Here is a 25,659-nt window from a genome sequence, read left to right as displayed (position 1 = left end):
TGGACTCTCTCCAATTTGTCCACATCCGTTCTGTTGTGGGGATGTAAAAACAGTGTCATTCTTGCTATGGTGGAAAGACTGTTTTAAAGTAAGTGACATGAACACTGGTGTCTGGGGTCTTCTTGTCTTCTTGTCTTGGGTCATTTTGTTCTAGCCCTGGTGTAAGTGGACAAGTGCCATCACGTGCACTGATCTGGTGTTCCATACACCTTCCCATGTAGATGTACTCACACCCAAGCTGAGAAAGGATCTCAGAAGTTGGCCTGTTAGTAGTATTAGAATATCATCTTTGTGCATGGTTGTGTACACTTCATATATGACAGACAAAAGCAGAGTATGTGATTAGCCAGAGAGACAGACAGACAGGACCATTCCTTGTCCTAACCCACAATCTCATTGAGTGATAATGATAGATTTCTATTTGATTGTAAATTACATGAGCTAGCTAGCTAGTGTGACAAAGTTTCTCCTCTACCTTGGTGGGTCTTGTGCTTATTAGCGGATTTGTTTGCCTTTGAGCTTCATGGCAGCCCTCAGTTTGGCCGTTTTCATGAACCCACAGTCCAGGGCAACTCCTCCTGTGTCTGACCAGGAGTTGGGAGGTTTGGGGGGAACCCGGGCTCACCCTCGACTCCAGGGCCCTGTGGAATGCAGCTGTCTAGAGTGCCTCCTGGAACAGCTGTGCGACAGCTACAACTCCCTGGGCTACTTCCCCATGGCCTCCTCCCAACACCTTCTTTATCCTCACCATAGGACCTTCCTCCTGGTGTCTGATAATGCTTGTATTCCTCAGTCCTCCCACAGTCCACATTCTCACTCCTAGCGCCTCTTGCTCCCAGCTCGTTACACGTGCACCACAAACTGAAGTGAGCGTCTTTTGAAACCCAGGTGCCCTGATTAGCCTGCCTTAATTGATTCTAGCAGCTTCTTGATTAGAACACCTGCAGCCAATCAGCCTGTCTGTCTTAATTGTCTCCAGAAGGTTCCTGATTGTTCTGGTACCTTCCCTGTTACCTTACCCAGGGGAAAGGGACCTACTTAACCTGGGGCTAATATATCTGCCTTCTACTACTCTCCTGTAGCCATCTGGCTCGACCCTGTCACACTAGATAATGAATAATCTATGGAAATTATTGTGCAAATTACTGTGCTTCTTTTCCTGCTAATGATTGTCTATGTCCAGATCATGATTTTCTTATAAGTACTCCTTATTACACATTATTTCGCAAAGATTTTGTATGACTATATCTTACTCCATCGCTCATTTACAAACAGCTCATCCTAACGCACTTAGTGTTTGAACTTTGATCTGTTTTGACCGGATATATTTTTAACATACTCTGGTTTGCTTGGAAGTATCACAGAGAGGTCGGAAGATTCAGTGACTTTCGGCACCACACCGATGAATGGAGTAGAGAGAGAGAGATCAACATTGACAAGGACTTGCACAGAGAAAGGACGCTGTGCCACTGTCCATGTCATCAGTGTTAGGGGTATTCTGATGTGAGGCTCCCACAGTCACTCCAGTTGAAGCTGTTCCAGTCTGGAAAAATAATTAAAGAGTTATTGGAGCAGGGGGTCTGGACACGGGGTCTCCCAGGTGAGTGCTTTGACCACCAGGCTACAGGGTAATTCTCATGTGCTCTCTCTCCCTCTTTGACCCAATGATTCTTTAATGATTTAATCCAAAGTGGAACAGCTTGAACAGGAGAGGTTGAGGGAGCCCCACATGGGAATATCCCACAACCAAGTGATTAGGATACTCACCCAAAAGGTGGCAGATCCCCGTTCAGATCCCTTCTCCTTCATAGGCAGAGGGGGGACTTGAACTGGGGGTTTCCCCATGGCCAGGTAAGTACCCTAACCACTGGGCTAAAAGTGAAACAGGAGGGCCTTCTCCTTCTCACACAAAACACCGGAGGGGCCTGACCCAAGGAGAGGGTTCCCAGGTATGCATCACAAGCAGGGATAGGCGCCACCCAACAGGTCGACATAGGCAACTATCTCTGTGAGGGGGTGGAGCTTGGCACACCCGAGTCTAGTCATCATCTCCCAGTGGTCAGGTTAGGCACCTCCCCACCGCATCCTGGCAACTGTGGATCCCATTTAGGTGTTTACCTCTCCCCATTCACTGAACAGGGAGCCTGGGCTCCAAACACAGGCTTTAGGAATCATGGGGATTTTCTAAGTGCCTAAATGTTAGGTGCTGCAATGCTCATCGTTAGAATACCTAAAGGCAAGATTTTTAAAGGTATTTAGGTGCCTGGTGGGATTTTCAAAAGCATTTAGGTAGCTAAATCCAATTGAAATCAAAGGGTGTTTTGAAAGTCCTACTAGATGCTTAAATACCTTAAAAAAATCAGGCCCTAATTCCTTCTGTGAATCTAGCCCTGAGTGTCTGATATCCCCGAAGAGGCTTTAACAATATCATCCCAGAAGACTGAAGACAGATCCAAAAACCATATTTTTGAGCCCTTCCTAACACTGAAGGGCTTTGTAAACTGCAGCCGTATCCAGACATGGGTTCTACAAATGGCCCTGTCCCTTTAAAATGAGCCAGACACAGACCCCAGGACCAAAGACTCATGAGTTTGAGGTTTTAAAATATAAGGCTGCTCCCATCTCAGCTGAGATAGGGACCACCTCACCTCTAGATCATGCAGAACAATCTGGTCCCAGCAGGGTACACGAGAAAGGCTGATATTCATTGGATAGCTGACAGTCAGTGGTAACTGGGTAGCTTTGAAAATGAGGCCTCTTTGAAAATGCCAGCTGAGGGCTTTGTCAAGTGGAAAATGATCTATTGTCAGATTTTACAAATGGCCCCTCTCTTCATCATTGGCCAAACAGAAACATCCATCCCTGAGCTTTGCAGTGTTCAACATCCAGCCTTGCCTTCATCACTGCCTAGGGGTGCACAGGGACCATTCCCCCGCTAGGCCGCTAGTGACTATGTTGGCATAAGCATCAAAGTTTGTGCCTTGTGATGGCTTCATGGTGGCCTTAAGAAATGGACTGGGGGTCTTTGTGTGGTTTCTAGAAGACGTGTCCCCAACACACAAACATCAGCATCACTGGAAATAGATTTGCATCCTTGTGCTCCATTACTATAGAGAGGTCCAGAAGTATGCAGAAAGGAATCCTCTGTCCTATATAGCAAGGGTCCCTCCACGGCAGGGTAGAAGCACATGTCCGGGGAGTGGAAAGTGAGGGAAGATCGCACAGCTGCCACCTGGGCTTCTATATGTACTACTGAAAAATGTCAGACTTCAGAACCTTGGGCTAATCATCTGGCCGCTTAGGGTTAGGGTGGTGCAAAGAAACTTAGGATACAAGGGGACAAGACAGAAATCTCTGTATATTAAGTCTGGGATATTCAAAGGGGTCTAAGGACATTAGTTGCCTAACTCCCATTGTGCAGTCAATGGGAGATGGGCACATAATTCCCTGAAGCCACTCTGAAAATCCCTGTCACAGCTCATGGCCCGCAGTGAAAGTTCACTGTACGGTTCCAGATTCTGCAGCACCCACAGCCCCTTGTGTCTGCTCTAATTGCACAGGATGCTGGAGAGTCGGTCACTGGTTCCTCCAGAGGGCCAAGCCCATTCCTGGGGTCTCTCCAAGGAAATCAGTGATTTTGCACCCAGGATACATTGGGTCCCTTCTGCTGAGCTGTTTTCTACTCTCTCCCCTGCTAATGCCCCCTGGGGATAATCACAGCTCTGTGCTCCTCACAGGGGTTTCCTAGGGGATGTCCCACTTGGTCTGATTGCTTTGGTTGCTCTCAGTAACTGAATCCCTGGGCTGATGTTATGTCCCTGGCACACCATGCTGGGTGCACCACGCTGCGGCAGGGCCTGGGAATAGATTGTGCCCCAATAAGGCAACTTGAGAGAGCAGGACTGTCCCTCGCCTTCGGCCCCTGAACATCTGAGAGGAGCTGAGGTCTCAGTTCACACCCCATTTCCATGTGGAAGCTACAAACATTGTCGAGCAGGATGGGACAGGCTGGCTCGGGAGATAAGAGATGAAGTTGCTGCTTTCACCTCTAAGTCACCTGTCCAAACCCAGCCCCACTGAGCAGGAGCCCAGGGCTAAATGAGCAAAAGCATTTTGGTGCCTAAGTCCAAAATTTACATCCTCAAAAGCTCTGGAGTTATGGGTGCGTGTGTGCCTGCCTGCTGGCCGGCTGATGTGAGCACTGCGTAAGGGCTCTTGGACACGATTTCACCCTTTCTCTCTCCACTGTGTAATAACAGAGCTGATTGAGACTCAACTGAGAGTTTTGTTGCAGACCAATAGAGCTAAAGCCACTAATAACCAGGTCTAAGCATGAGTCTTGCTTTAGGACAGTGTCTCTGGTGCACAAGGCTGCCCAGTCTGCACTATCAGTGAGGCTCCCCCAATAACAGCTGAAATCACTGAGAGCTGTGTTATGTGGCAGGACCTCAAGACATCCCAGAAGGTGCGGGAGGGCTGGCGGAGTAGAGGCAGGGGCAGAGCAAATGCCCGGACAGCGGAGAGAGCAAGGTGCCTTTCTTTCCGTCCACCAGGGTGGGCTGTGAACGCCACAGATGCACCTCTGAACTCTGGGTCTTCACTGACCAAGGACAACAGCTGTGCGTGGGGTGCGGTGAAGGGATGGGCACGTTACTGGAATCTTTGACTGTGGGACTTAAGAACCTGAGGCAAAAGGACACTGCCCAACATACTCTGGGGTGGGTGTTTTGCTCATGGTTTATGTTATGAATCCTGCTTGCAGTGCTTTCCCAAGTTAATGCCAGGTTCCTTTCCCCCTTTTTACTGTCAGCAGGGTCAGGATGAGCTCCACCCTGACACCTGGTGGTGAGGTGTGGCAAGTTGTGGAAAAGAACTTCAGGGGCTGATCTCATTTGCATCGGCTCACCCACCCCGCCTAGCATGAGCCCATAGCTGCCCAAATGGTCACTTTGGCTGCTGTGGGATCCCCAGTGTTTCTGTTATTGGGGCAGGAAGAATAAATTGTTATTATCTTGATTATGTGACTCAAGGAGAATGGAACTGTACTTGGCCTTTTGTTATGACGGAGGGGTGTGACACTGCAGGGAGGGGGGAGTGCTGACCTGGGAATGTGGCAGGGGAGTTTCACTGGGGATGGGATACCTGAGCGCCTGTAACCTGAGCCAGGACGGGGCGGGGGAGGTAACACCTCTACCCGGGAAACTGGACAAAGGCTGCAGAAGAGAGACTGCTGGGTGGGGGGGGGGTTGTTTTCAGTTTGGTGCTGGGTGGTGGAACACAGGGAACCCCAGGGCTGGGGTCTAAGCTCCCTGCCCCCCAGAACGACTTGACTGAGGGGTCCTGGTTGTCCCCACAAGTTCTGTTTTAGACTGTGTTCCTATTGTCCAATAAACCTTCCGTTTTACTGGCTGGCTGAGAGTCACAGTGAACCCCAGGAAGAGGGGTGCAGGCCCCGGACTCCCCCACACTCCGTGACAAGGGGCTCGCCATCAACGAAGTAGCACTCGGGACAAGGGTAGACAAGGGACATGGGTTCCAAAACTCAGTGAATTCAGAGAGGTTGGGGACAGGTGTTAGTACCTGGTCTTGTGGGCCTTTTGAGAGGGCCTGAAACATCAATTGCACATTCCTCTTTCTCCACTGTGAAATATCAGAGCTACTTTTGGTCTATTAGGAGTCTAACTACAGGTGCTGAGCTGAATTTGCTTTGGGGTTATGGTGCATCAGCACTGAGGTTCCCACTGCTACAAGATGAGGTCACTAAAGAGCTAAAATTACTGAGCACTGTGTTAAGTAGTGGGGAGCCTGAAGATATTTATTGCTGGGCAGTGAGTGGAGTAGGACGGCAGGAGCTGCCTGCGGGATGGCTGGTGGAGTGGGACGGAGCAGAGCAGAGTGTCTCGCGGGACGGCTGGTAGAGCGGAGCGGAGCGAAGCCCTATGGAGCGGCGGGGCAGTCCGCTTCGGATCATGTACGGTGCCCCTTACCACACACACACACCCCCACCCCAGGCTGGGGAGTAACACTCTGCAGATGAACTTTTGAACTCTGGGGCTGGGCGTTTGGGTTCTTGGACTTTGGGTGATCTTTGGGTTGCTGGACTCAAGAGATGTTTGGGTTGTTGGACTCAAGAACCAGAGGGAAAGGACATGGCCCAATCTGCTGGGGTGGGTCTTTGCTCATGGTTTGGTTGATGAACCCTAGTTGTGGTGTTTTCCCAATTTAATGCTGATGTCGTTTAGCTCATGTTATTAAAGATTTTCCGAGACTACACCGAGACTCTGTGCTTACGAGAGGGGAAGTATTGTCTCTTTGAGGCTCCCAGGGTTGTGTGTTAGATTTTCCCAGGTCACTGGGTGGGGGCTTGAGCCAGTTTTGCGTTTGCTTTGTTGAGAGGGAACCCCTGTGTACTGAACCGGGCCCTTGCTGCTACCAACTCGGCCTGGCAGAAGGGTTACATTGTTAAAAGTTTCTTTGCTACGCTCGGGCTCTGTGCTTGTGAGAGGGGAAGTGTTACCTCTAGAGGCGCCCAACGGGGGATGTGTAATTGTCCCAGGTCACTAGTTGGGGGCTCAAGCCGGTGTTGTGTTGCATTGTTGAAAAGGACCCCCTAGATATTGAACCCGGCCCTTGTTGCTGCCGACTCCAACTGGCAGAAGGGTTACACAGGTTTCTTAAAGGTGAAGAGAGAGGTTCTCAGTTGGTCTAAATCATTATAGCTGGGTAGGTGCGACCGCGCAGTGCTGCCGGCTGGGAGAGCAGCCTGAGGCAGAAGCCTCCAGCTCGCATGATATTCCAGACAGGACTGAATCGCCATGAGACGAAACCTAAAGAAGAGAATGACCTGGAGTCTCTGGCTCCCATTTGGTGCTCTAAGAGGAGAAGCGCCATGTCTGTCCGGCCACCCCAATCCACCTCACCGAGGTCTGCCAGGGGCACCCAGGAGACGTACGCCGGCTACCAATCTACCATCTGCCGTGAAGGCAAGGAGCTGCTGCTGTGTAGCAATGCAGTACCCGCGTCTGCCAGCAGCACCCAGGAGACGTATGGTGAGCTGAGCGGGCTCCAGGCTTGCCGTGGTATGGCATCTGCATAGATAACCCAGGGAAAAAGGCGTGAAACGATTGTCTGCTGTTGCTTTCACAGAGGGAGGGAAGGAGGAAGGGGTGTCCTGACGACATGTACCCAGAATCACGTGCGACAATGTTTATGCCCATCAGGCATTGGGAGGTTAACCCAGTATTCCAATGGGCAGCGGAGACTGCGGGAACTATGGGATAGCTATCCACAGTGCACCGCTCTGTAAGTCGACGCAAGCCACGGTATTGACGACGCACTCCGCTGACTTAATGCATTTAGTGTGGATATACACAATCGACTGAATAAAATTAGTTTCTAAAAATTGACTTCTATAAAATCAACCTTATTTCGTAGTGTAGACATACCCTAAGAGAGTTAAGCATCTAACTCCCATTGTGCAGACAATGGGCACTGGGCACCTGTTTCCCTGAAACCACTCTGAAAATCCCTGTCATAGCTCACATCCTGGAGCAAGTGTCCACTGTATTGTTCCAGATTCTGCAGCACCCACACCCCCTTGCTTCTGCTCTAATTACACAGGATGCTGCAAAGTCGGTTACAGGTTCCCCCAGAGGGCCAAGCCCATTCCTGGGGCCTCTCCATGGAAATCAGCAATTAGTACCCGGGATGCATGGTGCCCATTCTGTTGAGCTGTTTTCTACTCACTAGATATTACCTCACCCACCTTGTCTCTCTGTTCCCCGAAACAGCATCTTTAGAGAGCAGGACAGTCCCTGGTCTTCGCTTCCAGCACTGGACATATGAAAGGAGAGGAGGTCTCAGTTCATACCCCATGTCCACATGAATGCTATAGCCATCTCGGCGCAGGATGGGACATGCTGGCTTGGGAGATAACCGATGAAGCGGCTGCTTTCATGTCTAGGTCACCTATTCAACCCAGCCCCAGTGAGCAGTGCCCCAGTGTCCTCCCCTTCTGAGCTCCATGAAAAATTGGTTTTGTGCCTCATCTCCTTGGACACGTCATGAAAGCACCCACCAAACATCTCATCCATCCAAACTAGAACGTGTTAATCCCCTGTGAGCAGCCTCAGCAGAGACCATGGACCAGCCCAGACCTGAAGAGATCATCTCAAAATGGGAGAGGGTAGTTTGGGCTCCCAGTCCCCTTCACTACATGGTCTCTCCATGGAGATTGCGATAGCCATCAAAGGAGCCAATTGTTGCCAGTCAAAGTAAAGGTGGGTTCTGTAGCGATGGGCTTTAGTGTGGAATCAGAACCTCAGATCCTAAGCCCCCTTGCCTGAGCGTTGGGGAAGTGAGGATCCCAAGAAAGAGCCCAGTGTCTGAGCTGGGCTCATCTCAAATTAATTTGCAATTTCCTGATAGCAGGGAAGGCCCGGTCCTGATCCCACTGCAGTCACTAGCAATGCTCTCACTGACTTCAGCAGTTCCAGGGTTTGGTCATAGAGGTGCACGCCATGTGTTCATCAGAGCAAATTTCTCCAAGAAAATTTCTTCACTTCACAGGTTTTTGTTTCATTTTCCCCCATTCCATGGAGAGGTGGCCACATCAAGCAAAGGACATTTGTATGGATGGAAATGTAGGTGGGGAAAGAAATGAAGTGATCGAGTCCAGGGTTGCACAGTTAGGAACGCCGAGAGCTACAAACATGGGCTGCTCTTCCAAGCTGACTTACCCCAGTTCAAACAGAGAGACGTTAATGGCATCCCTGTGTGTTCCCCCACTGGTCATTGGTGCGGATACGCTCCCCCCAGGGAAACCAGGAGAGATTCCACTGGACACAGTGAGACTCATTCTTCTCGCCCTCAGCCTGGTGTAAATAAAGAGTAACTCTAGTCAAGGAAATGAAGCTGTTTCTCCTCTTACTCACCCAGTGAGTAACTCAACAGAGTTAGGCCATGTCAACACTATGGACCTTACAGCTTTTACCTTTACCGCTGTGTCTACCCTTTGGATCTTACTGCCTTTACCGCTTGTGTCTGTAAAACTTTTGTCGGTTGGGGTGGTTTTTTCACATCCCGACTGACAAGAGTGGTAGTGTAGACAAAGCTTATGGTGAAGGCTTTTGGTTAACTTATTGTTAGTTATGTTAATTGAAGGATGAATTCACAGCCGTCAATCTCAATGAGGTCTGTGATTGATCCCGTCATTCGTACCTCACAGTTTAACAATACAAGGCAGCAGAAGGAAACTGGAAGTTATGGAGGGGCTTATAACTCCGGAAGCCCTTGGTCAAATGACAACAAATTTGGAACTCGAATGCTACCCCGGGCCTGCCCAAGGCACCCAAATTTCAAAGCTATCCGAGTAACCATTCAGCTTCTAGTGCACTTCCAGAAACTGAGCTTTAAACCATACGAAATGGCGGGAATGGAAATCTGCTAGCCCTCCTTCTGCATTGGCACAAGAGCACAATCCAACATGCAGACTTTCTTAAATTCCATTCTCATTTTGGGTCCCCCAAGATTTAGTGGGGGCCGTGCACTACCTTGGGAAAAATGAGACAGATTGACACCAGTTTGACCTGCATCACATCAATAGTTGGGTCTCTAGCTTTGAGCAAAATAAACAAACCTAGAAAGTTGTAACTGGGCTCATATCTCCACAACCCTTCACTCAAATGACCCCACATTTAGGTCACTAATCCTACCCTGCACCCTCCTAAGGCACATTAAATTTCAAAAGAATCTGACTAAGCATGTCTTCTGTTTTTTCTATTTCTTTTTCTTTTTTTTTTAAGAAAGGAGGACCTTTAAACAGAAGTCATGATGCAACCATAACTAGAAGGGCGTTGCTGTGATGGTAATAATATTCATCAGTTCATTTGCTGGTTGGGTACCCATTTTGCAGGTTTCTATGAACCCTGCTATTGGAATATTCCAGGAGCATTGAGATGGGATTGTGATGTTCAGCAATGAGAATCTCAGAGACAGGAACAAAGGAAAAACTAGACATCATGGCACAGATATTTAGCTCATGTAACCTGGCCGAGTTCCATAGCACTCTGCCAATTTACATTCGCTGAGGAACTGGTCTAACTGACTTCAGTGGGGCTGGGGCTGATTTACACAACAGCTGTTTGGGGGTCTGGACCCTCTGAGTCCAAGGCAGCTAGAGGTGATTTACAGAAACTGGGGCACTGACCCATCCACTTCAGTGGAGCTACCCTGATTTGAACTTGCTGAGGATCGGAACCATTGATTCCAACAGGTCTCGGGCTGATTTCTACTCTCTGGCTCTTTGCATTTCATCAGTTTTTCTGACATGAATGTCTCGTGTAAATTACACATTTTTAAACAGTGCATCTGCAGCCAAAGGAGCCTTTTATTTTAATGTTGTCTGCCGGAAGGAAAACAGTGTTACTACTGAGAAAGAAAGAAAGAAAGAAAGAAAGAAAGAAAGAAAGAAAGAAAGAAAGAAAGAAAGAAAAAGACCTGGGCTATTCATCCCAATAAAAGTTGAAGATCAGATGCAGAAAATCTCCACAACACTGTCCCCAGTTCTGTCCCAAGTGGGAATGAATCGCTCTGTCACACTTACAAGTTATACTTGTAATTCATCCCAGTGGACAAAGAGCTAGGAAAGAGGAGCCTGGTTACGAATGTTTGACTCTTCTTTGGTTCAGTTTCACAGGCAAAGGATATGGGTTGGAAACTGCATCATGGGCCAGATCCTCAGCTGGTGTAAATGGAAGTAGCTCCCTGGAAGTCAATGAGTCAGATCCCCAAGTGGTGTAAATAGCCCTCGCTACTATGAAGTCAGTGGAAGTGTACCAGTTTACACAAACTCAGGACCTGGTCCTTAGTTTTTAGTGTTTGTCTCTTAGTGAGGAACTTGAAGCAGCCAGGGCAGCCTGAGCTGTGGGTTCCTCTGGTGGCTGCATCCCAAGAGCTGCTGGTGCAATGCAGGAGAAAAACATCTCTGCTCCCCTAGAGGTGACTATGTGGAGTTAATGAAGGAACAGGCTATTCCAGGCCAACTGAGACTCTGGTGCCAAGAGGCTCTTAGCTATTGTAGATCCCATGTCTGTGCTACAAATATATGTTTTATTTTGCCATCCTGTGGGGACCCTCTTTCTGATCCAGCCCTGCCTTGTTTTTAGCTAAAGGTCCTTCAAGAGATGCTGTCATCATGTGAGATGCAGGGCAGGTGCTGTTCCTCCTCTGGGGGGTTAGGGTCAACTAGGGCAGGTTGTCAGGATGGTTTGCTCCTGTGGTGAGAGCAGAGCTGGGCTCACAGCCCTGGAGACCAGATTCAGCTATTTAGCCCCAGAGCAGGGATATCTTGGGCTCTGACCTTGTTTGAAGCTGGCACAAACCAGGATCAGCTCGAGAGCTGGGACTGTCTTTCAGCCCCTGATCCCATTTAGTCCATCACCTTTCACCCAAGCCTGCCCTAGGAGGGAAGCAGGGAGGACCCATCTGTGCTAGAAACTGCAGAGAGACCCCCACAACTCAGGACATCCAGCGAAGGGATGCGACAACAGCTGGTAGATACGACAGTGATGGGGGCATGACAGAGAGAACCAAACAATCCTGGCAGTGGGTGAATAGATAGATAGATAGATAGATAGATAGATAGATAATGACCAATGATTCCTAACACTGTAGGATCAAATGCATCGCAAATTGGAATAAAGACCAACAAAGTAAGTTTTCTATTTCAATTACATATGTTAGAGTATTAATATATGGGGCAAATTTAATATCAGAAATATGAATTGCAATTAGAACTCTTGAAGACTTTTACTATCAAATTATGCAGATATCTAGAGATGATCAGATTTTTTTTCCACCAGAAAAAATTGACTTTTCATTGAGGTTGTGAGAACCAAACAGTTTCAGCCGAAAACTGTTGGAACCTGAAAATTTTTAGGCATCATGAAAACAAGTTTTCATTGTTATGGATATCAGAGATTTTCCATGAAAATATATTCAACTGAAAACTGATTTTTCCTTTGAAATAAAGTAGAAATTGTCTGACTACTCCTACCTGGAAACTTAGCTTTTTGCCAGAGTGGGGAACATGAATATTGTCCAATAACACCATAATTTCCAACCCCATTCCCTCTATTGCAACCGTGTTTGTCTGTTTCAAAGGGGTAGCTGCAGGATGGCAAAACTGAGTAAGTAGCAAAGTTGGTCGCCCAGAGAATGTGTTTTAAACATATTAACCTCTCTAAACTAAAGCCCTGAGAGTCGAAGCTCCCAGACAAAGCCTGTCTCTCTTTATCCTACCCAAGGACAGGCAGGAGGTTGATGGAACTAGAACCCAGATCTCCACTTCTACCATCATAGCCTCTGTCCCACACTGCTGCCTGCTAAACAAAAATACTGTCAACATGTGCACAGAACATGCACATAGGAAGACACAATCCATCCCCAAAAGAGTTCACATTCAAAGTACACAAGACAGACAAAGGGAAGGGGAGGAAAGAGAGGCAGCGGTGACTGCTCCATGGTCACAAAGTGACAGAGGCAAGACTAGAACCGAAGTCTCCTGACTCACACAGCACAGAAATAAAGTCACAGAGGGGAACCACACAACCTAGGAGCAACTGAGCGATGCGACCAGCCCACCATCACCCAGCAATGGGAGTGCAGCTGGGATCTGGTGCCATAAATCAACGTGTAAGTAGGCATCAGGCGGTATGTGGGATGTTGGGGTGGAATCATCACAGAAAAGCTGCCAGGCGGGAAGCTGGGTGATTCTGTGCTGTATTTCTCAGTTAAGTGGGAATCAGACTGTGCTGGCATTTTAGTATTTTAGTTGAGTTGGCCAAGTTGTGAGCCTGCTGTCTGTAGCAATAGGGGCATAATTTTGGCTCAAATTGTTGGATTTGGATTGTACTTTGTTCCATCTTTCATCCTGCATTTGATCAAGCCACATCCTCATCTTGGGCCAGACCCTCAGATGGTGTAAACTGACCCAGCTCGAGTGACTTTAAGGGAGCGATGCCAATTTATACTCCTATCATAACGCACCAGAGTAGTGCCCTGGTTGTGAGCGATGAGGAGCCCTCACTACTCCAGACAATGGAAGTGACAAGTGCTGTGCACCTTTGACATTCACACCATGAGATATCATGGAGAGGGGAATCAGAGTCATTCCCTCTCTCGCTATAACCCTGACCATTGCTCTTGTCCTTCCCTCCACAGCCATCACACAATGAACTAAGAAAGAAAATGTCCAACCAAACCACCGTGACCGAGTTCCTTCTCCTGGGATTCTCTGATGTTCGAGAGCTGCAGATTTTGCACTTCATGGTGTTTCTAGTGCTTTACCTGGCAGCCCTGACAGGAAATCTTCTCATCATCATAGCCATAGCTCTTGACTACCACCTTCACACCCCCATGTACTTCTTCCTCATGAGTTTGTCCATCCTAGACCTCGGCTCCATCTCTGTCACCATCCCCAAATCTATGGCCAATTCCCTTATGAACACCAGGTCCATTTCCTATTCTGGATGTGTCACCCAAGTCTTTTTCTTCATCTTCTTTGCTGAAACCGACTTTGTCTTACTCACCATCATGGCATACGATCGATACGTCGCCATCTGCAAACCACTGCACTATGAGACTATAATGAACAGGAGAGCTTGTGTCCAAATGGCAGCCAGTGCCTGGATCAGTGTAATTCTCTATTCTTCATTGTACACCGGGTACACGTTTTCGATAACCTTCTGTGGAGGCAACATGGTGGATCAGTTCTTCTGTGAAATCCCCCAGCTACTCAAGCTCGCCTGCTCTAACTCGTACTTCAGTGAAGTTGGGGTTATTGCATTTGGTGTGTGTTTAACCCTAAGTTGTTTTGTTTTTATAATTGTGACATATGTTCAGATCTTGACCACGGTATTGAGAATCCCCTCTGAGCAGGGCCGACATAAAACCTTCTCCACATGCCTTCCTCACCTCATTGTAATTTCCATGTTTCTTTCCACTGCTGTCTTTGCCTACATGAAACCCATCTCCAGCTCTCCGTCAGCTCTGGATCTCGTGGTGGCTGTTCTCTATTCCGTGCTGCCGCCAGTGATGAATCCAATCATCTACAGCATGAGGAACAAGGAAATCAAAGCTTCCCTGAGGAAACTGACTGGGTGGAGGTTATTCAACAAAAATAAAATGTCTGCATTTCTCTGATGAACATGGTTTTATCTGTTTTTTTTACAAATACAATCAACTGATGACATTATTGTCCCCATAAGAATATGGTGTGTGATTTTTTTTTTTCAAAATGCTGTCTGTATAGTGGTAAATCCACACTAACTCCACTCAGTCAGTGGAGTTCTTCTAGGTTTATAGCAGTATAAGTAAGATGAAAATCTATCTATCTCATGCTTTTATACTGCCACCCCTCACCATGTTATCTGAATACCTTCCACATAAAATCAGTAGCCATTAGAAAGTACCCAGTGGACTTCATGGAGTCTCTGGTTCTTCTCCTTTTTGGGGGTCAAAACTTTGCTTGGGGTATGATGGCTTTTGGGTGTCTGTTTGCTGATGTGACAGAGTGGGATACGGCAGCATCAGATCATGAACTCTGTGTTTTGCTATCTGGGTAAATATTGACATGGTGACTGCAGAAGTCTGGGCTTGCTCAATAGCCGTCTATCGTTCTTTGTTCATGGCAGCTCTCCTCCTACCTGAGAAAGGTGCCTGTTAATTTGCTGAAGGACTATCACTCAGAGAAATCAAGACTGAAGTCTGGGGCCTTTGATTTTTGTTGCCTTTCACCTACAGGCCCTGCTGCATGGAACAAGTCTTTTGCTGTATAGGGAGTCTGCAAGTGATGGGGGGGAGGGGGAGAGCATGGCTGGTGGGTCTGGAAGTCTTAATTTTAGCATATGACAAAGAGACAGGGGACCTATTTAAGTGCAGAGTCCTACCCTGTGTCAGGTGCCAGCCATAATCCCATGTAAGAAGGATTTGCAGGAGTTCGTTCTGTCTAATCTAATCTATCCATCTATCGTAGGATTCCACACTGTCACCCATCACCATGCTATCTGAGTACCTTCCACATAAAATCAGGAGCCATAGCAAAGCCCCTAGTAGACCGTGAGGAGCCAGAGACTCCATTCCTTTTTTTGTTCTTCCCCTCAGGGTAAAAAATATGATTGTGGTATCAGTGCAGTTGTTTGGTTCTTGCTTCTTTCTCAGATTTTTTAAATTTTATTTTTGGGTTTTTTTTTGTTTTTTTTTTACTGGTGGATTGATTTGTTTCTTTATGAGGTGGGAGTGCCTGGGGACAGGAGCACTGGAAGCTCCCTAGAAGTGGGGGGGCCACCGACACCTGAACCAAGGCCCCACCCCCATACGGCCTCTTCCCCCGAGGACCCACCCTCGTGCCGCCTCTTCCCCCCAAGACCCTTCCCCACGCTTGCTCCTCTCTGCCCCCTCCCCACCATCGCTCACCCTTAAGGCCAGTAAAAAGTGGAGAACATAGCCCTCCCACTTTTAAAAGTGATGGGGCCATGGCCCCCTGCCCCTCCACCCCCATCTCCATTCTGGTTCCTCTGCCTGGGGAGATGCTGAGTGTTTGGGTAGACAGTGTTGTCAGAGTTTTCTCATTTATTGGGCATGCCCGTATGTCATCTCCTTGATGGGGTTTTCCAAGCAACGGGTGAAGTAACATCTGTACTGGCCCAATTTCTGTTGTTGGGAGAGACAAATTTCCAAGCTTACACAGAGCTCTTCTTCAGGTCTGGGGAAGGTGTTCAGAATGTCACAGCTAAATACAAGTTTCAGAGCGGTAGCCGTGTTAATCTGTATCAGCACGTTTTAAATTTTCATCCAGATTTGGGATAAAAATCAATTTCAAACTATTGGAATTTCCTCTACAATGAAAATTCCAACCAGCTCCAATTATGGCTGGGACTTCCAAAGATGCCAAAGGGACATAGGTGAACAAATTCTATTAAAACTCTCTCAGGTTCCTTTGTTAAACCCAGCCTACGTCTTTACCTCCTTTGAAATCCCCAGCCTTAATAAGTAAAACACTTTCCAAAAGGTAGGGGGATACAAAGGTAAAAGTTAAAGTTTATTTACACTCCGATGATAAGACTGGTCTAGATACAAATATACAAAAATACAAATAAGTCAGGCATCAAGGGCAAGATATGTAAAGGTATTTAGGAACCTAGTGGGATTCTCAAAAGCATCTAGGTGTCTATCACCCATTAAAATGAACAGTTCCTATCAACAGTTATGTTTTGAGAACAAACAGTTAGCCAGTTTTTAATCAATTTACTATTGTTTTTGTGTAGTGTTATTTTTAAATAGTGTGATGTTACCCTGAATCAAACCTTTAGAAAAATGCAAGTCTATTACGTCAACACCATTGCCTTTAACAATCAGAAATGTCACAGTCAAATCAAGTTCATTTGATAAAAAAGATTCTGTGAAAACATATTGATCACCATTAATTGAACTTCTTTCTCCCTTGTAATTCCTTTTTGGTGAAAAATGACCATTTTCAAAAATGAAAATTTTTGTAAACAACTGTTGATTTAGTGATTTTTTTACCACATTTAAATGGAAAACTTTATAAAAAAACTTGATTGAATTGTTTCCATTTACCAACATGTAGGACCCCCAAACTTAGAACCCTTAAAAAGGGAAATAAATTTGATTTTTTGAAATTCTTCACTAATAAAAAAAAAATCCACCATCGTTGTTCATCATTCTTTATTTCCTGCATGTTGTTCTTTAGTCTGCTGTTTAATAATTTTTCAGCTATTGAACCAAGGAACAGACACAATGTCGTGTGAGTTGGCCAACCAGTCATACATCACAGATAATGAAAATTCTGGAGTTGCTACAAATTTAAACTTAGGACAAACTTCTGAGTGCAGATTCAGTGTCACTAAGGTCTTGATCCTGCACACGCTTTATGCACAAGCTTTCTTTCCTAGTGTGAGTAGTCCCATTAGAGTCAAGTGGACTACTCAAAATAATCTAATTTAGCACTTGAGTAAGGATCTCAGGATGGGGGCCTAAATGTGAATTGCTAAAAGTAATGTCTACATAGGGCCTGATCGAAAGGCCATTTAATTCAGTTGAAAGATGTTCATTCATGCCAATGGGACCTCTCGAGAGATTTTAAGGGACAGATTTTCAAAAGTATTTGTAGCTACCACTGAAATCAATGGGATTTTGGTGCCTCATCTGCTGAAGTGCTTTGGAAAAGCCCACTAAACAACTATCTGCATCTTTAGACACCTAAATATCTTCGAAAATATGCCCCTTAGGAGCTCACGTCCAGTAGATTTTCAATAAAAATTAGGCTCCTAGAAACCACATCTTTCATGGTGTTTAGGGGCCTATCTGAATCTTTAGGTGCCTAAATTCCTTTGCAAATCTGGCCCTTAGGCACTTCTGAACATTTTACCCAAATACAAAAATTGTAAATGTAAAACTGGAACCAGGATTAAAAGAACAACAACAAGGACGGTTACTACCAAAAGGAACATGAGCACAGGCTGAGAATCAGACCCAGTATGATCTAAGCCATTCAAAAACAACTTCATGGCCCACTGAATACCTTCCATAAAGTCTCCTTCACCTCTTTGTTTCTCAGACTGTCAATGAAGAGGTTGAACAGCGGAGTTACAATAGTATTCAAAGTGTTGACAGTCTTGTTCATGTCCAAGGCATTCTGTCTGGAAGGCCTGACATACAGGAAGATGGTGGAGCTGTACCATATAATCACAAGAGTGAGAGGGGAAGAGCAAGTGGAAAAGGCCTTTTGCTGGCCTTGGGCTGACGGGATTCTCAGTATGGTGGAGAGGGTGTAAATGTAGGAGACCAGAGTTATTGAACATAATCCCAGGATGACGATGATTGAGATGATAAAAGCTGCCATCTCAATCATGTAGGTGTCTGGGCAGGAGAGAATGATGAAGGAATCTATGCTGCAGAAGAAACAAGTAATGACATTCATGCCACAGAAGGACAATCTAACTCTCAGGGATTCTGGGATAGAAATAGCCAGGAAACTACACACCCAGGAGCCAAGGGCCAGCTGAGCAGACAAGGTGCTGTTCATGATGGTGCTATAGTGCAATGGGTAGCAAATAGCGAGATAGCAGTCATAGGCCATGGCGGACAAGAGGAAATATTCTGTGCAGCCCAGGGAGAAAATGAAGTCCATCTGCAGGATGCAGCTACTAAAGGGGATGGTTCTGCTTTTCCCCAGGAAAATCGCAATGGTCTTGGGAACACAGGCTGTGCTGTATCATATCTCCAGCAAGGAGAGGTAGCAAAGGAAGAAGTACATGGTGGTGCGGAGTTGATGGCTGGCCCTCACTAGGACTAGGATGGCAACATTTCCTGCAACTGTCAGGACATACATCATGGTAAACACCACAGAAAGAGAGATCTGCAAATATTGACTACGGGGGAAGCCCAGAAGGATAAATTCCTATATCCTGGAGTAGATTTCCTTCTCTATTCCAGTCACAGGCTCCATCTGTCAAGATACAAAAGATCATAATTCAGGAGAAGCTTTGTTACATGGATTGTTAGACATCACAGGTACAATTTTCAAGGGTGCCTGTCAAGATTCCTTTCCCACTCTGAACTCTAGGGTACAGATGTGGGGACCTGCATGAAAGATCCCCTAAGCTTATTCTTACAAGCTGAGGTTAAAAAAATTCCACAAGGTACAAACTTTGCCTTGTCCTTGAACCCTATGCTGCCACCACCAAGCGTGTTACACAAACTACAGGGAAAGAGCCCACTTGGAGACTTCTTCCCCCAAAGTATCCCCCCAAGCCCTACACCCCCTTTCCTGGGAAAGGCTTGATCAAATCCTCACCAATTTGTACAGGTGAACACAGAGCCAAACCCTTGGAACTTAAGAACAATGAAAAAGCAATCAGGTTCGGTTCTTAAAAGAAGAATTTTAATGAAAAAAAAGGTAAAAGAATCACCTCTGTAAAATCAGGATGGTAAATACCTTACAGGGTAATCAGATTCAAAACATAGAGCATCCCTCTAGGCAAAACCTTAAGTTACAAAAAGACACAAAACCAGGAATATACATTCCATTCAGCACAGCCTATTTTACCAGCAATTAAACAAAAGGAAATCTGACGCATTTCTAGCTAGAGTACTGAGTAACTTTTTACAGGAGTTCTGAGCTGCATTCCTGATCTGTTCCCAGCAAAAGCATCACACAGACAGACAGACAGACCCTTTGTTCCTCCCCCTCCAGCTTTGAAAGTATCTTGTCTCCTCATTGGTCATTTTGGTCAGGTGCCAGCGAGGTTATCTTAACTTCTTAGCCCTTTACAGGTGAAAGGGTTTTGCCTCTGTCCAAGAGGGATTTTATAGCACTGTATGCAGAAAGGTGGTTACCCTTCCCTTTATATTTATGACAGTGCTTAAATGATATAGAAGCCTAAATCCCATTACAAAATCATGTAAGTTGCTTAGGAGCCTAAGAGCTAGAGTTTCAAAAGTGTTTAGATGTCAACGGTGCAGACTGACAAAAATGCTTAAGCAGGTTAGGCACCTAATCTGGTTAGGGGTTTTTGAAAATCCCACTCAGCATCTATCTGAAGCTTTAGACATCTTCATACTTTTGAAAATCTGGCTCTGAAAGATTAAAGCTCTTTTGAAAATTGGATGTAGGCTCTCAAGTCACCCAGGGCCAGATTTTAAATGGTATTTAGGCATGTAGTGGGATTTTCAAAAACACCAAGGCACCTAAACTGATTGAGTTCATTGATTCATAGATTCCAAAGCCAGAAGGGACCATTGTGATCATCTAGTCTGACTTTCTGTATAACACAGGACATAGATCTCCAAAATAATTTGTAGAGCAGATCTTTTAGAAAAACATCCAATCTTGATTGAAAAATTCTCAGTGATGGAGAATCCACCATGACCGTTAGTAAATTGCTCCAAAACTTAATTACTCTCACTGTATGCCTTATTTCCTGTCTGATTTTGCCTAGCTTAAACTTCCAGCCATTGTATGGTGTTATCCCTTTCTATGCTAGACTGAAGAGACCATGAAGGAATTTATAGACTGTGGTTTATTCACCCATTAACCTTCTTTTTGTTAAGCTAAATAGATTGAGCTCCTTGGGTCTGTCACTATAAGGCGTGCTTCCTAAACTTTTAATCATTCTCATGGCTCTTCTCTGAACCCTCTCCAATTGATCAACATCCTTTTTGAATTGTTGACACGAGAACTGGACGTAGTCTTTTTCCTCTTTATGCATCCAAGAATTGCATTAGTCCTTTTGGCACAGCATCACACTGGGAGCTCATGTTCAGCTGATTATCCACCATGACCGCCAAATCTTTTTCAGAATCACTGTTTCCCACAATAGAGTTCCACATCCTGCAAGTATGTCCTACATGCTTTGTTCCTAGATGTAGACATTCACATTTAGCCATAGTAAAATCATACTGTTTGCTTGCGCCCAGCTTACCAAGCGATCCAGATCGCTCTGTAACCCTGTCCTCTTCATTATTAACTACTTTCTCATTTTTGTGTCATTTGCAAACTTTATCAGTGATGAGTTGATGTCATCTTCCATGTCATGAAAAAATGTTAAATAGAGTTAGGATATGAACAGAACCCTCTTGGACCCCACTGGAAACATACCTGTTCCAAGACAATTCCCTTTAACAATTACATTTTGAGACCTAACCGTGAGCCAGCTTTTAGTCCATGTATTGTGTGCCATGTTATTTTTGTATCCTTCTAGTTGTTTAGTCAAAATGTCATGCAGCACCAAGTCAGATGCCATAGAGAAGTCTATTATATCAGCACTATTGCCTTTATCAATCACAATTGTAATGTCATCAAAAATGATACCAAGTTAGTTTGACAGGATCTATTTACCATAAACCCATGTTAAATGACATTAATTATATTACTTTATTTCTTTATTAATTGAGTCCCTTATCAGTGTAATGATGCTGGTTCTGGCGGGACCCAACAGAGAGTGCCCATTCAGGACAAATTGCTTCAAGCAGGGCAGTTACAGCCCAAGGCTGGGGTTTCTGTGCACACCAACGCAAACCAAACCAGCCAGACAGAGAAGACTTTGCTTTTACCCCACTGGCTAACCACAAGTCACACAAGCAATTCCCTTAGACACCCCAGTTTCCCAGTATCACCACCAGTGCCACTCGTTATGGGGACAAATGGTGATGAAAACCAATAGCCCAGTAAAAGAAAAAAGGTTCTCTCCATCCCAAAGGACCAAGCCTCAAACCCAGGTCAATATACAAATCAGATCTGACCCACAAATCACGCAGTTGCCAATCCTTTAGAATCTAAAATCTAAAGGTTTATTCATAAAAAGAAAAGATATAGACGAGAGCTAGAATTGGTTCAATGGAATCAATGACATACAGTGATGGCAAAGTTCTTGGTTCAGGCTTGCAGCAGTGAGAGAATAAACTGCAGGTTCAAATCAAGTCTCAGGAGAACATCCACAGCTGGGATGGATCTTTCAGTCCTTGGTTCAAAGCTTCAGTGTAGCAAAGTCCCTCCAGAGGGATGAAGCAGGACTGAAGACAAGATGGAGGAGCTGCAGCAGCTTTTTATAGTCTCTTGCCATGTGGTCTTTCTTTCTTTGTGCCAAAGACAAGCTGTCCATCACCTGGCCTGGAAACACCTGAGAGTTCTGTCCATAGGCAGGTCCGTGCATACCTTGCTGAGTCCCAAGGCTTGTCTGCCTTCTCTCAATGTGTCAAGTGTATATCTGGTGGTCCTTAATGGGCCACCAAGCAGGCTAGGCAGAGCTGACACCAGCTTGCCTGGGGTGTCACGGAGAAGCGTAGTATAAGTTTGAAATACAGACAGTATAGAGCCAATATTCATAACTTTAACAACAAAAATAATACACACAAATAGACAGCATAATCAGCACCAGCAAACCATAACCTTGTTTTGACACCTTATTTGACTCCCTTTATACAAGATTTGGTGCCACTACAGGACTTTGGTTGCAACAGTGATCTATACGGTCCCAGCTTATGTCAATAACCTCACAATCAGCCACTCCGTTATCTTGCCTGACAGGCCTATAATTACCTTGGTCCTCCCATTTACCCTTTTTCAATATTGGCACAACATTAGCTTTCTTCCAGTGTTTCAACAGTAAAGGCCCAGTGAGCTCCTCAGCTAGCATTTTTTACACTCCTGGATGCGGGTTATCTGGATCTGCTGATTTAAAAATGTCTAACTTTAGTAGCTTCTGTTTAACATCCTCCTGAGGAACTAGTGGGTTTGAGTGGGTGTTAGCCACCTCGATGCTTTTGAAAATCCCACTAGGTGCCTAAATACCTTTAAAAATCTGGCCCTTAGCTGCTGTGGAAAATTTTACCCCACCCCACACAGTGACCAAATTCATTTGGTCCACAGATTTTCTAACATCTGGAGAAATAAACGATACTTTGTATTGAATTCTGTTCTTCTCAGTCCTCCTGATGAGAAACAATCTCATCATCCATGGCAGTGGACACTTCATTCTGTATGCAAATAGCAGCAATAGGGAAATCCAGGACTCAGAGGGTAAAAACCAACACACCGAATCAGTTTTCCATCTCCACCCCAGTCTTGAATTCTGTAGGTTACAAGAGATGCTCAATGCATTAAAATGCATTATTGGATGTTCCTTGAATGTTCAAGTCAGAATCCTAGTGCCTGAATAATTATTACCACCTCCCCATCTCCCTAAGCCTCAATCAGCTACAACTTACAACTAGAGTTTGTCAAGAAAAAGGGCAAGGGAAGGGAAGGGGATCCTGATCATTTCATCATTTTTCCCATTGACATTGGAAATGTTGATGGCACTTTTGATCTACTACTTGTTCATTCAATCTTCATCCAGTGCTATTCCTTGTCAAAAGTCCCTCCATGCTCTTAGCTGGGATTTTCAAAGGGGCTTAAGAGACTTTGGTACCCAATACCCATTGAACTCCATTAGGTTATGGACACACGGCATGTAGAATTTCCCTTGATTCTGGATGTCCATATTTAAGGGATGATCTTGACTTGCACTCTGGAGAATCACTGATATGCAAATCCCATTTTAACAGATCTGCGGAATTTAGCATGAAGAAAAATAGGAAGAAAAATATCCCAGTTTCCCTGAAAATTTCCTTTCTTCTAATATTAAGGTAAATGGGTCAGTCTTGTCCTCTGCTATTTTCTCCTTCATGAATCTCTGCTGTGCTCTGCGGCAGGCAGGACTTGTCTTTGTTCCTCATAGGCTCTACGATGAACATTTTACATTGGTATATTCCAAGGCAGAGAATCCTAATCTCTAGTTCCAGCACAACATTGCCAAACTTGAACTCCTAATCTTTTCTCCTAGATCCTCCCTCATTTTCCATTCTCCAGCTCATTTCAGAACTCAGCTACCCTTCCCAATACACACCTTTGGAACGCTGGGGTTATTTATGTGTCTTCTTCTGAGTCCAGGACCATGATTTTTGTCTTTGGTGAAGATTTTCAGAGGCAAAGAGGGCAATTCCATGGCCCAACTCCCATTGAAAATCCTTTGACAATCTCCCCATTTGTATCGAACATTAAAACTGATTTTACATGTAACCCTTCTGCCCGCCAGAGTTGGCAGCAACAAGGGCCGGGTTCAGTATCTAGGGGTTCCATTCCAATAACACAATGCAAACCGGCTCGAGCCCCAACCCAGTGACCTGGGACAAATATATACCACCCCCGCTGGGCGCCTCCAAGAGGCAATACTTCCCCTCTCGCAAGCACAGAGTCTGAGTGTAGCAAAAGCCTTTTAATAACAGAGAGAAACAATGTGGCATTATGTTGGGGAAACACCACCAACAGGATTCATAACACAACCCATGAGCAAAAAAAACCCACCCCAAGCAAATTGGGGCATGCCCTTTTCCCTTTGGTTCTTGAGTCCAGCAACCCCAAATCACCCAAAGTCCCAAAAGTCCAATGCCCCAAAAGTCTCTGTCCCTGGTCAGGGCAGCCCCAGAGTTTGAAAGTTTATCTGCGGAGCTTTACCTCCCAACCTGGGTAGAAATGGGACGGGGGTAAGAGGCACCTTACATGATCTGAAGCTGACCGCCCCATAGCTCCATAGCAGCGCTCCGCTCCACCAGCCGCCCCACAAACTCCTTCACACAGCTGCGCTCCGCTCTGCCAGCCGCCCCACGAACTCCTTCGCTCAGCTCCACGGCCCACAAGCAGCTCCTGCCATCCACAAACTGCTCCGCGTCAAACTGCTTCACCAGCCAGTCCGCAAGGTACTCCAGCTGTCCCGCAAACTGCTCCACAGTATATCTTCAGGCTCCCCCACTACTTAACATAACACTCAGTGATTTCAGCTCTTAGGTGAATTCAGCTTGTAGTAGGGGAGCCCCAGTGCTGGTACACTATCAGCCCAAAAGGAGCTCAGCAGCCTATAACTACACTTCTAATGAAATCAAAATTAGCTCTGATATTCCACAGTGGAGACAGGAGGAAGTGCAATTAGCATGTAAGGCCCTCACCAAGGGGCCCATACCACCAAGTACTAATACTTGTCCCCAGCCTCTCTCCATTCACACAGTTTTGGAACCCATGACCCTTGCCTAGCGAGTGCTACTTAGTTGATGGTGAATCCCTCCATCATAACAAAAGGCCACGTACAGTTCCAAGCACAGTTCCCATAATCATGGTAATAACAATTTATTCTTCCTGCCTCAATAACAGAGATACTGGGGATCCCACAGCAGCCAAAGTGACTTTGGGCAGCTATGGTCTCATTTTAGGCATGGTGGGTGTGCCTATGCAAATGAGATCGGCCCCTGAAGTTCTTTTCCACAACTTGCCACACCTCACCACCAGATGTCAGGGTGGAGCTCATCCTGACACTGCTTACATACATTTTGCCCAGGATCAAATTCTAACAACCAAGGGACAGACGTCATGGCTAGGCTTGGAAGGATTAGATTTTTATTGGTTAATGTTGGTAAATGTCGATTTCAACACACACACACACAAACTGATGAAAATGTATTTCCATCTATAATACTCAAAATTTACAAATAGGCAAAGTAAGAAAAATACTGCGGGAGAACTTATTAGAGTCAAAATCCAGTGATTTAGACTTTTGAATTCGGCTTACAAATGGATTAGTGAATGAATAGTGAAAACAGGTATGATCTGTTGAATTAAGGATATTTACTTTCTATAGTTTAACACGTGATGTTGACAATTTGTGTTTTAATGGTTTATAGAGCTTTCACTTTTTGAATCTCAGCGTTAACTATCATTTGTCTGACAGTCTCCCACGCCCCATCCCCATAATTTTGTACAACTAGGAACACTGAAATAAATAAAAAGTGGAGAAAATGCTTAAAAATAAACAGTGACAGTACCCATCAAAATTATAAAAAATAAAAATAAAATGCTGCCAAGCCTATCCATGACATATTAACATACAAGTGAGACCAGAACAAGAATTTCATACAGAATTATGTACCAGACAGTGCTTAATTGACAATGCTCTTTAAGTATAATCCCTAGCTTTTGTGCAATGCTTTTCATTAGTAGATCTCAACGCATTTTACAACCGGAGTCAGGGTCATTGTCCCCATTTTACA

General features: G+C 45.4%; 1 protein-coding gene and 1 pseudogene across 1 annotated transcript; one reads left to right on the top strand and one right to left on the bottom strand.

Moving 5' to 3' along the window:
- Nucleotides 1-13,248: 13,248 nt before the first annotated feature.
- LOC144275164 (olfactory receptor 14A16-like) lies at nt 13,249-14,202 on the top strand. Its single transcript, XM_077834313.1, has one exon. It carries the CDS (start codon nt 13,249-13,251, stop codon nt 14,200-14,202), a length of 954 nt encoding a protein of 317 aa, XP_077690439.1.
- Nucleotides 14,203-17,584: 3,382 nt separating this feature from the next.
- LOC144274942 (olfactory receptor 6F1-like) lies at nt 17,585-25,644 on the bottom strand (annotated as a pseudogene).
- Nucleotides 25,645-25,659: the final 15 nt, after the last annotated feature.

Source organism: Eretmochelys imbricata, chromosome 14 (genome assembly GCF_965152235.1).
Source record: "Eretmochelys imbricata isolate rEreImb1 chromosome 14, rEreImb1.hap1, whole genome shotgun sequence".
Classification (NCBI taxonomy): domain Eukaryota; kingdom Metazoa; phylum Chordata; order Testudines; family Cheloniidae; genus Eretmochelys; species Eretmochelys imbricata.
The sequence above is the reverse complement of the archived record's forward strand: the minus strand, read 5'-3'. Positions and strand labels throughout refer to the sequence as shown.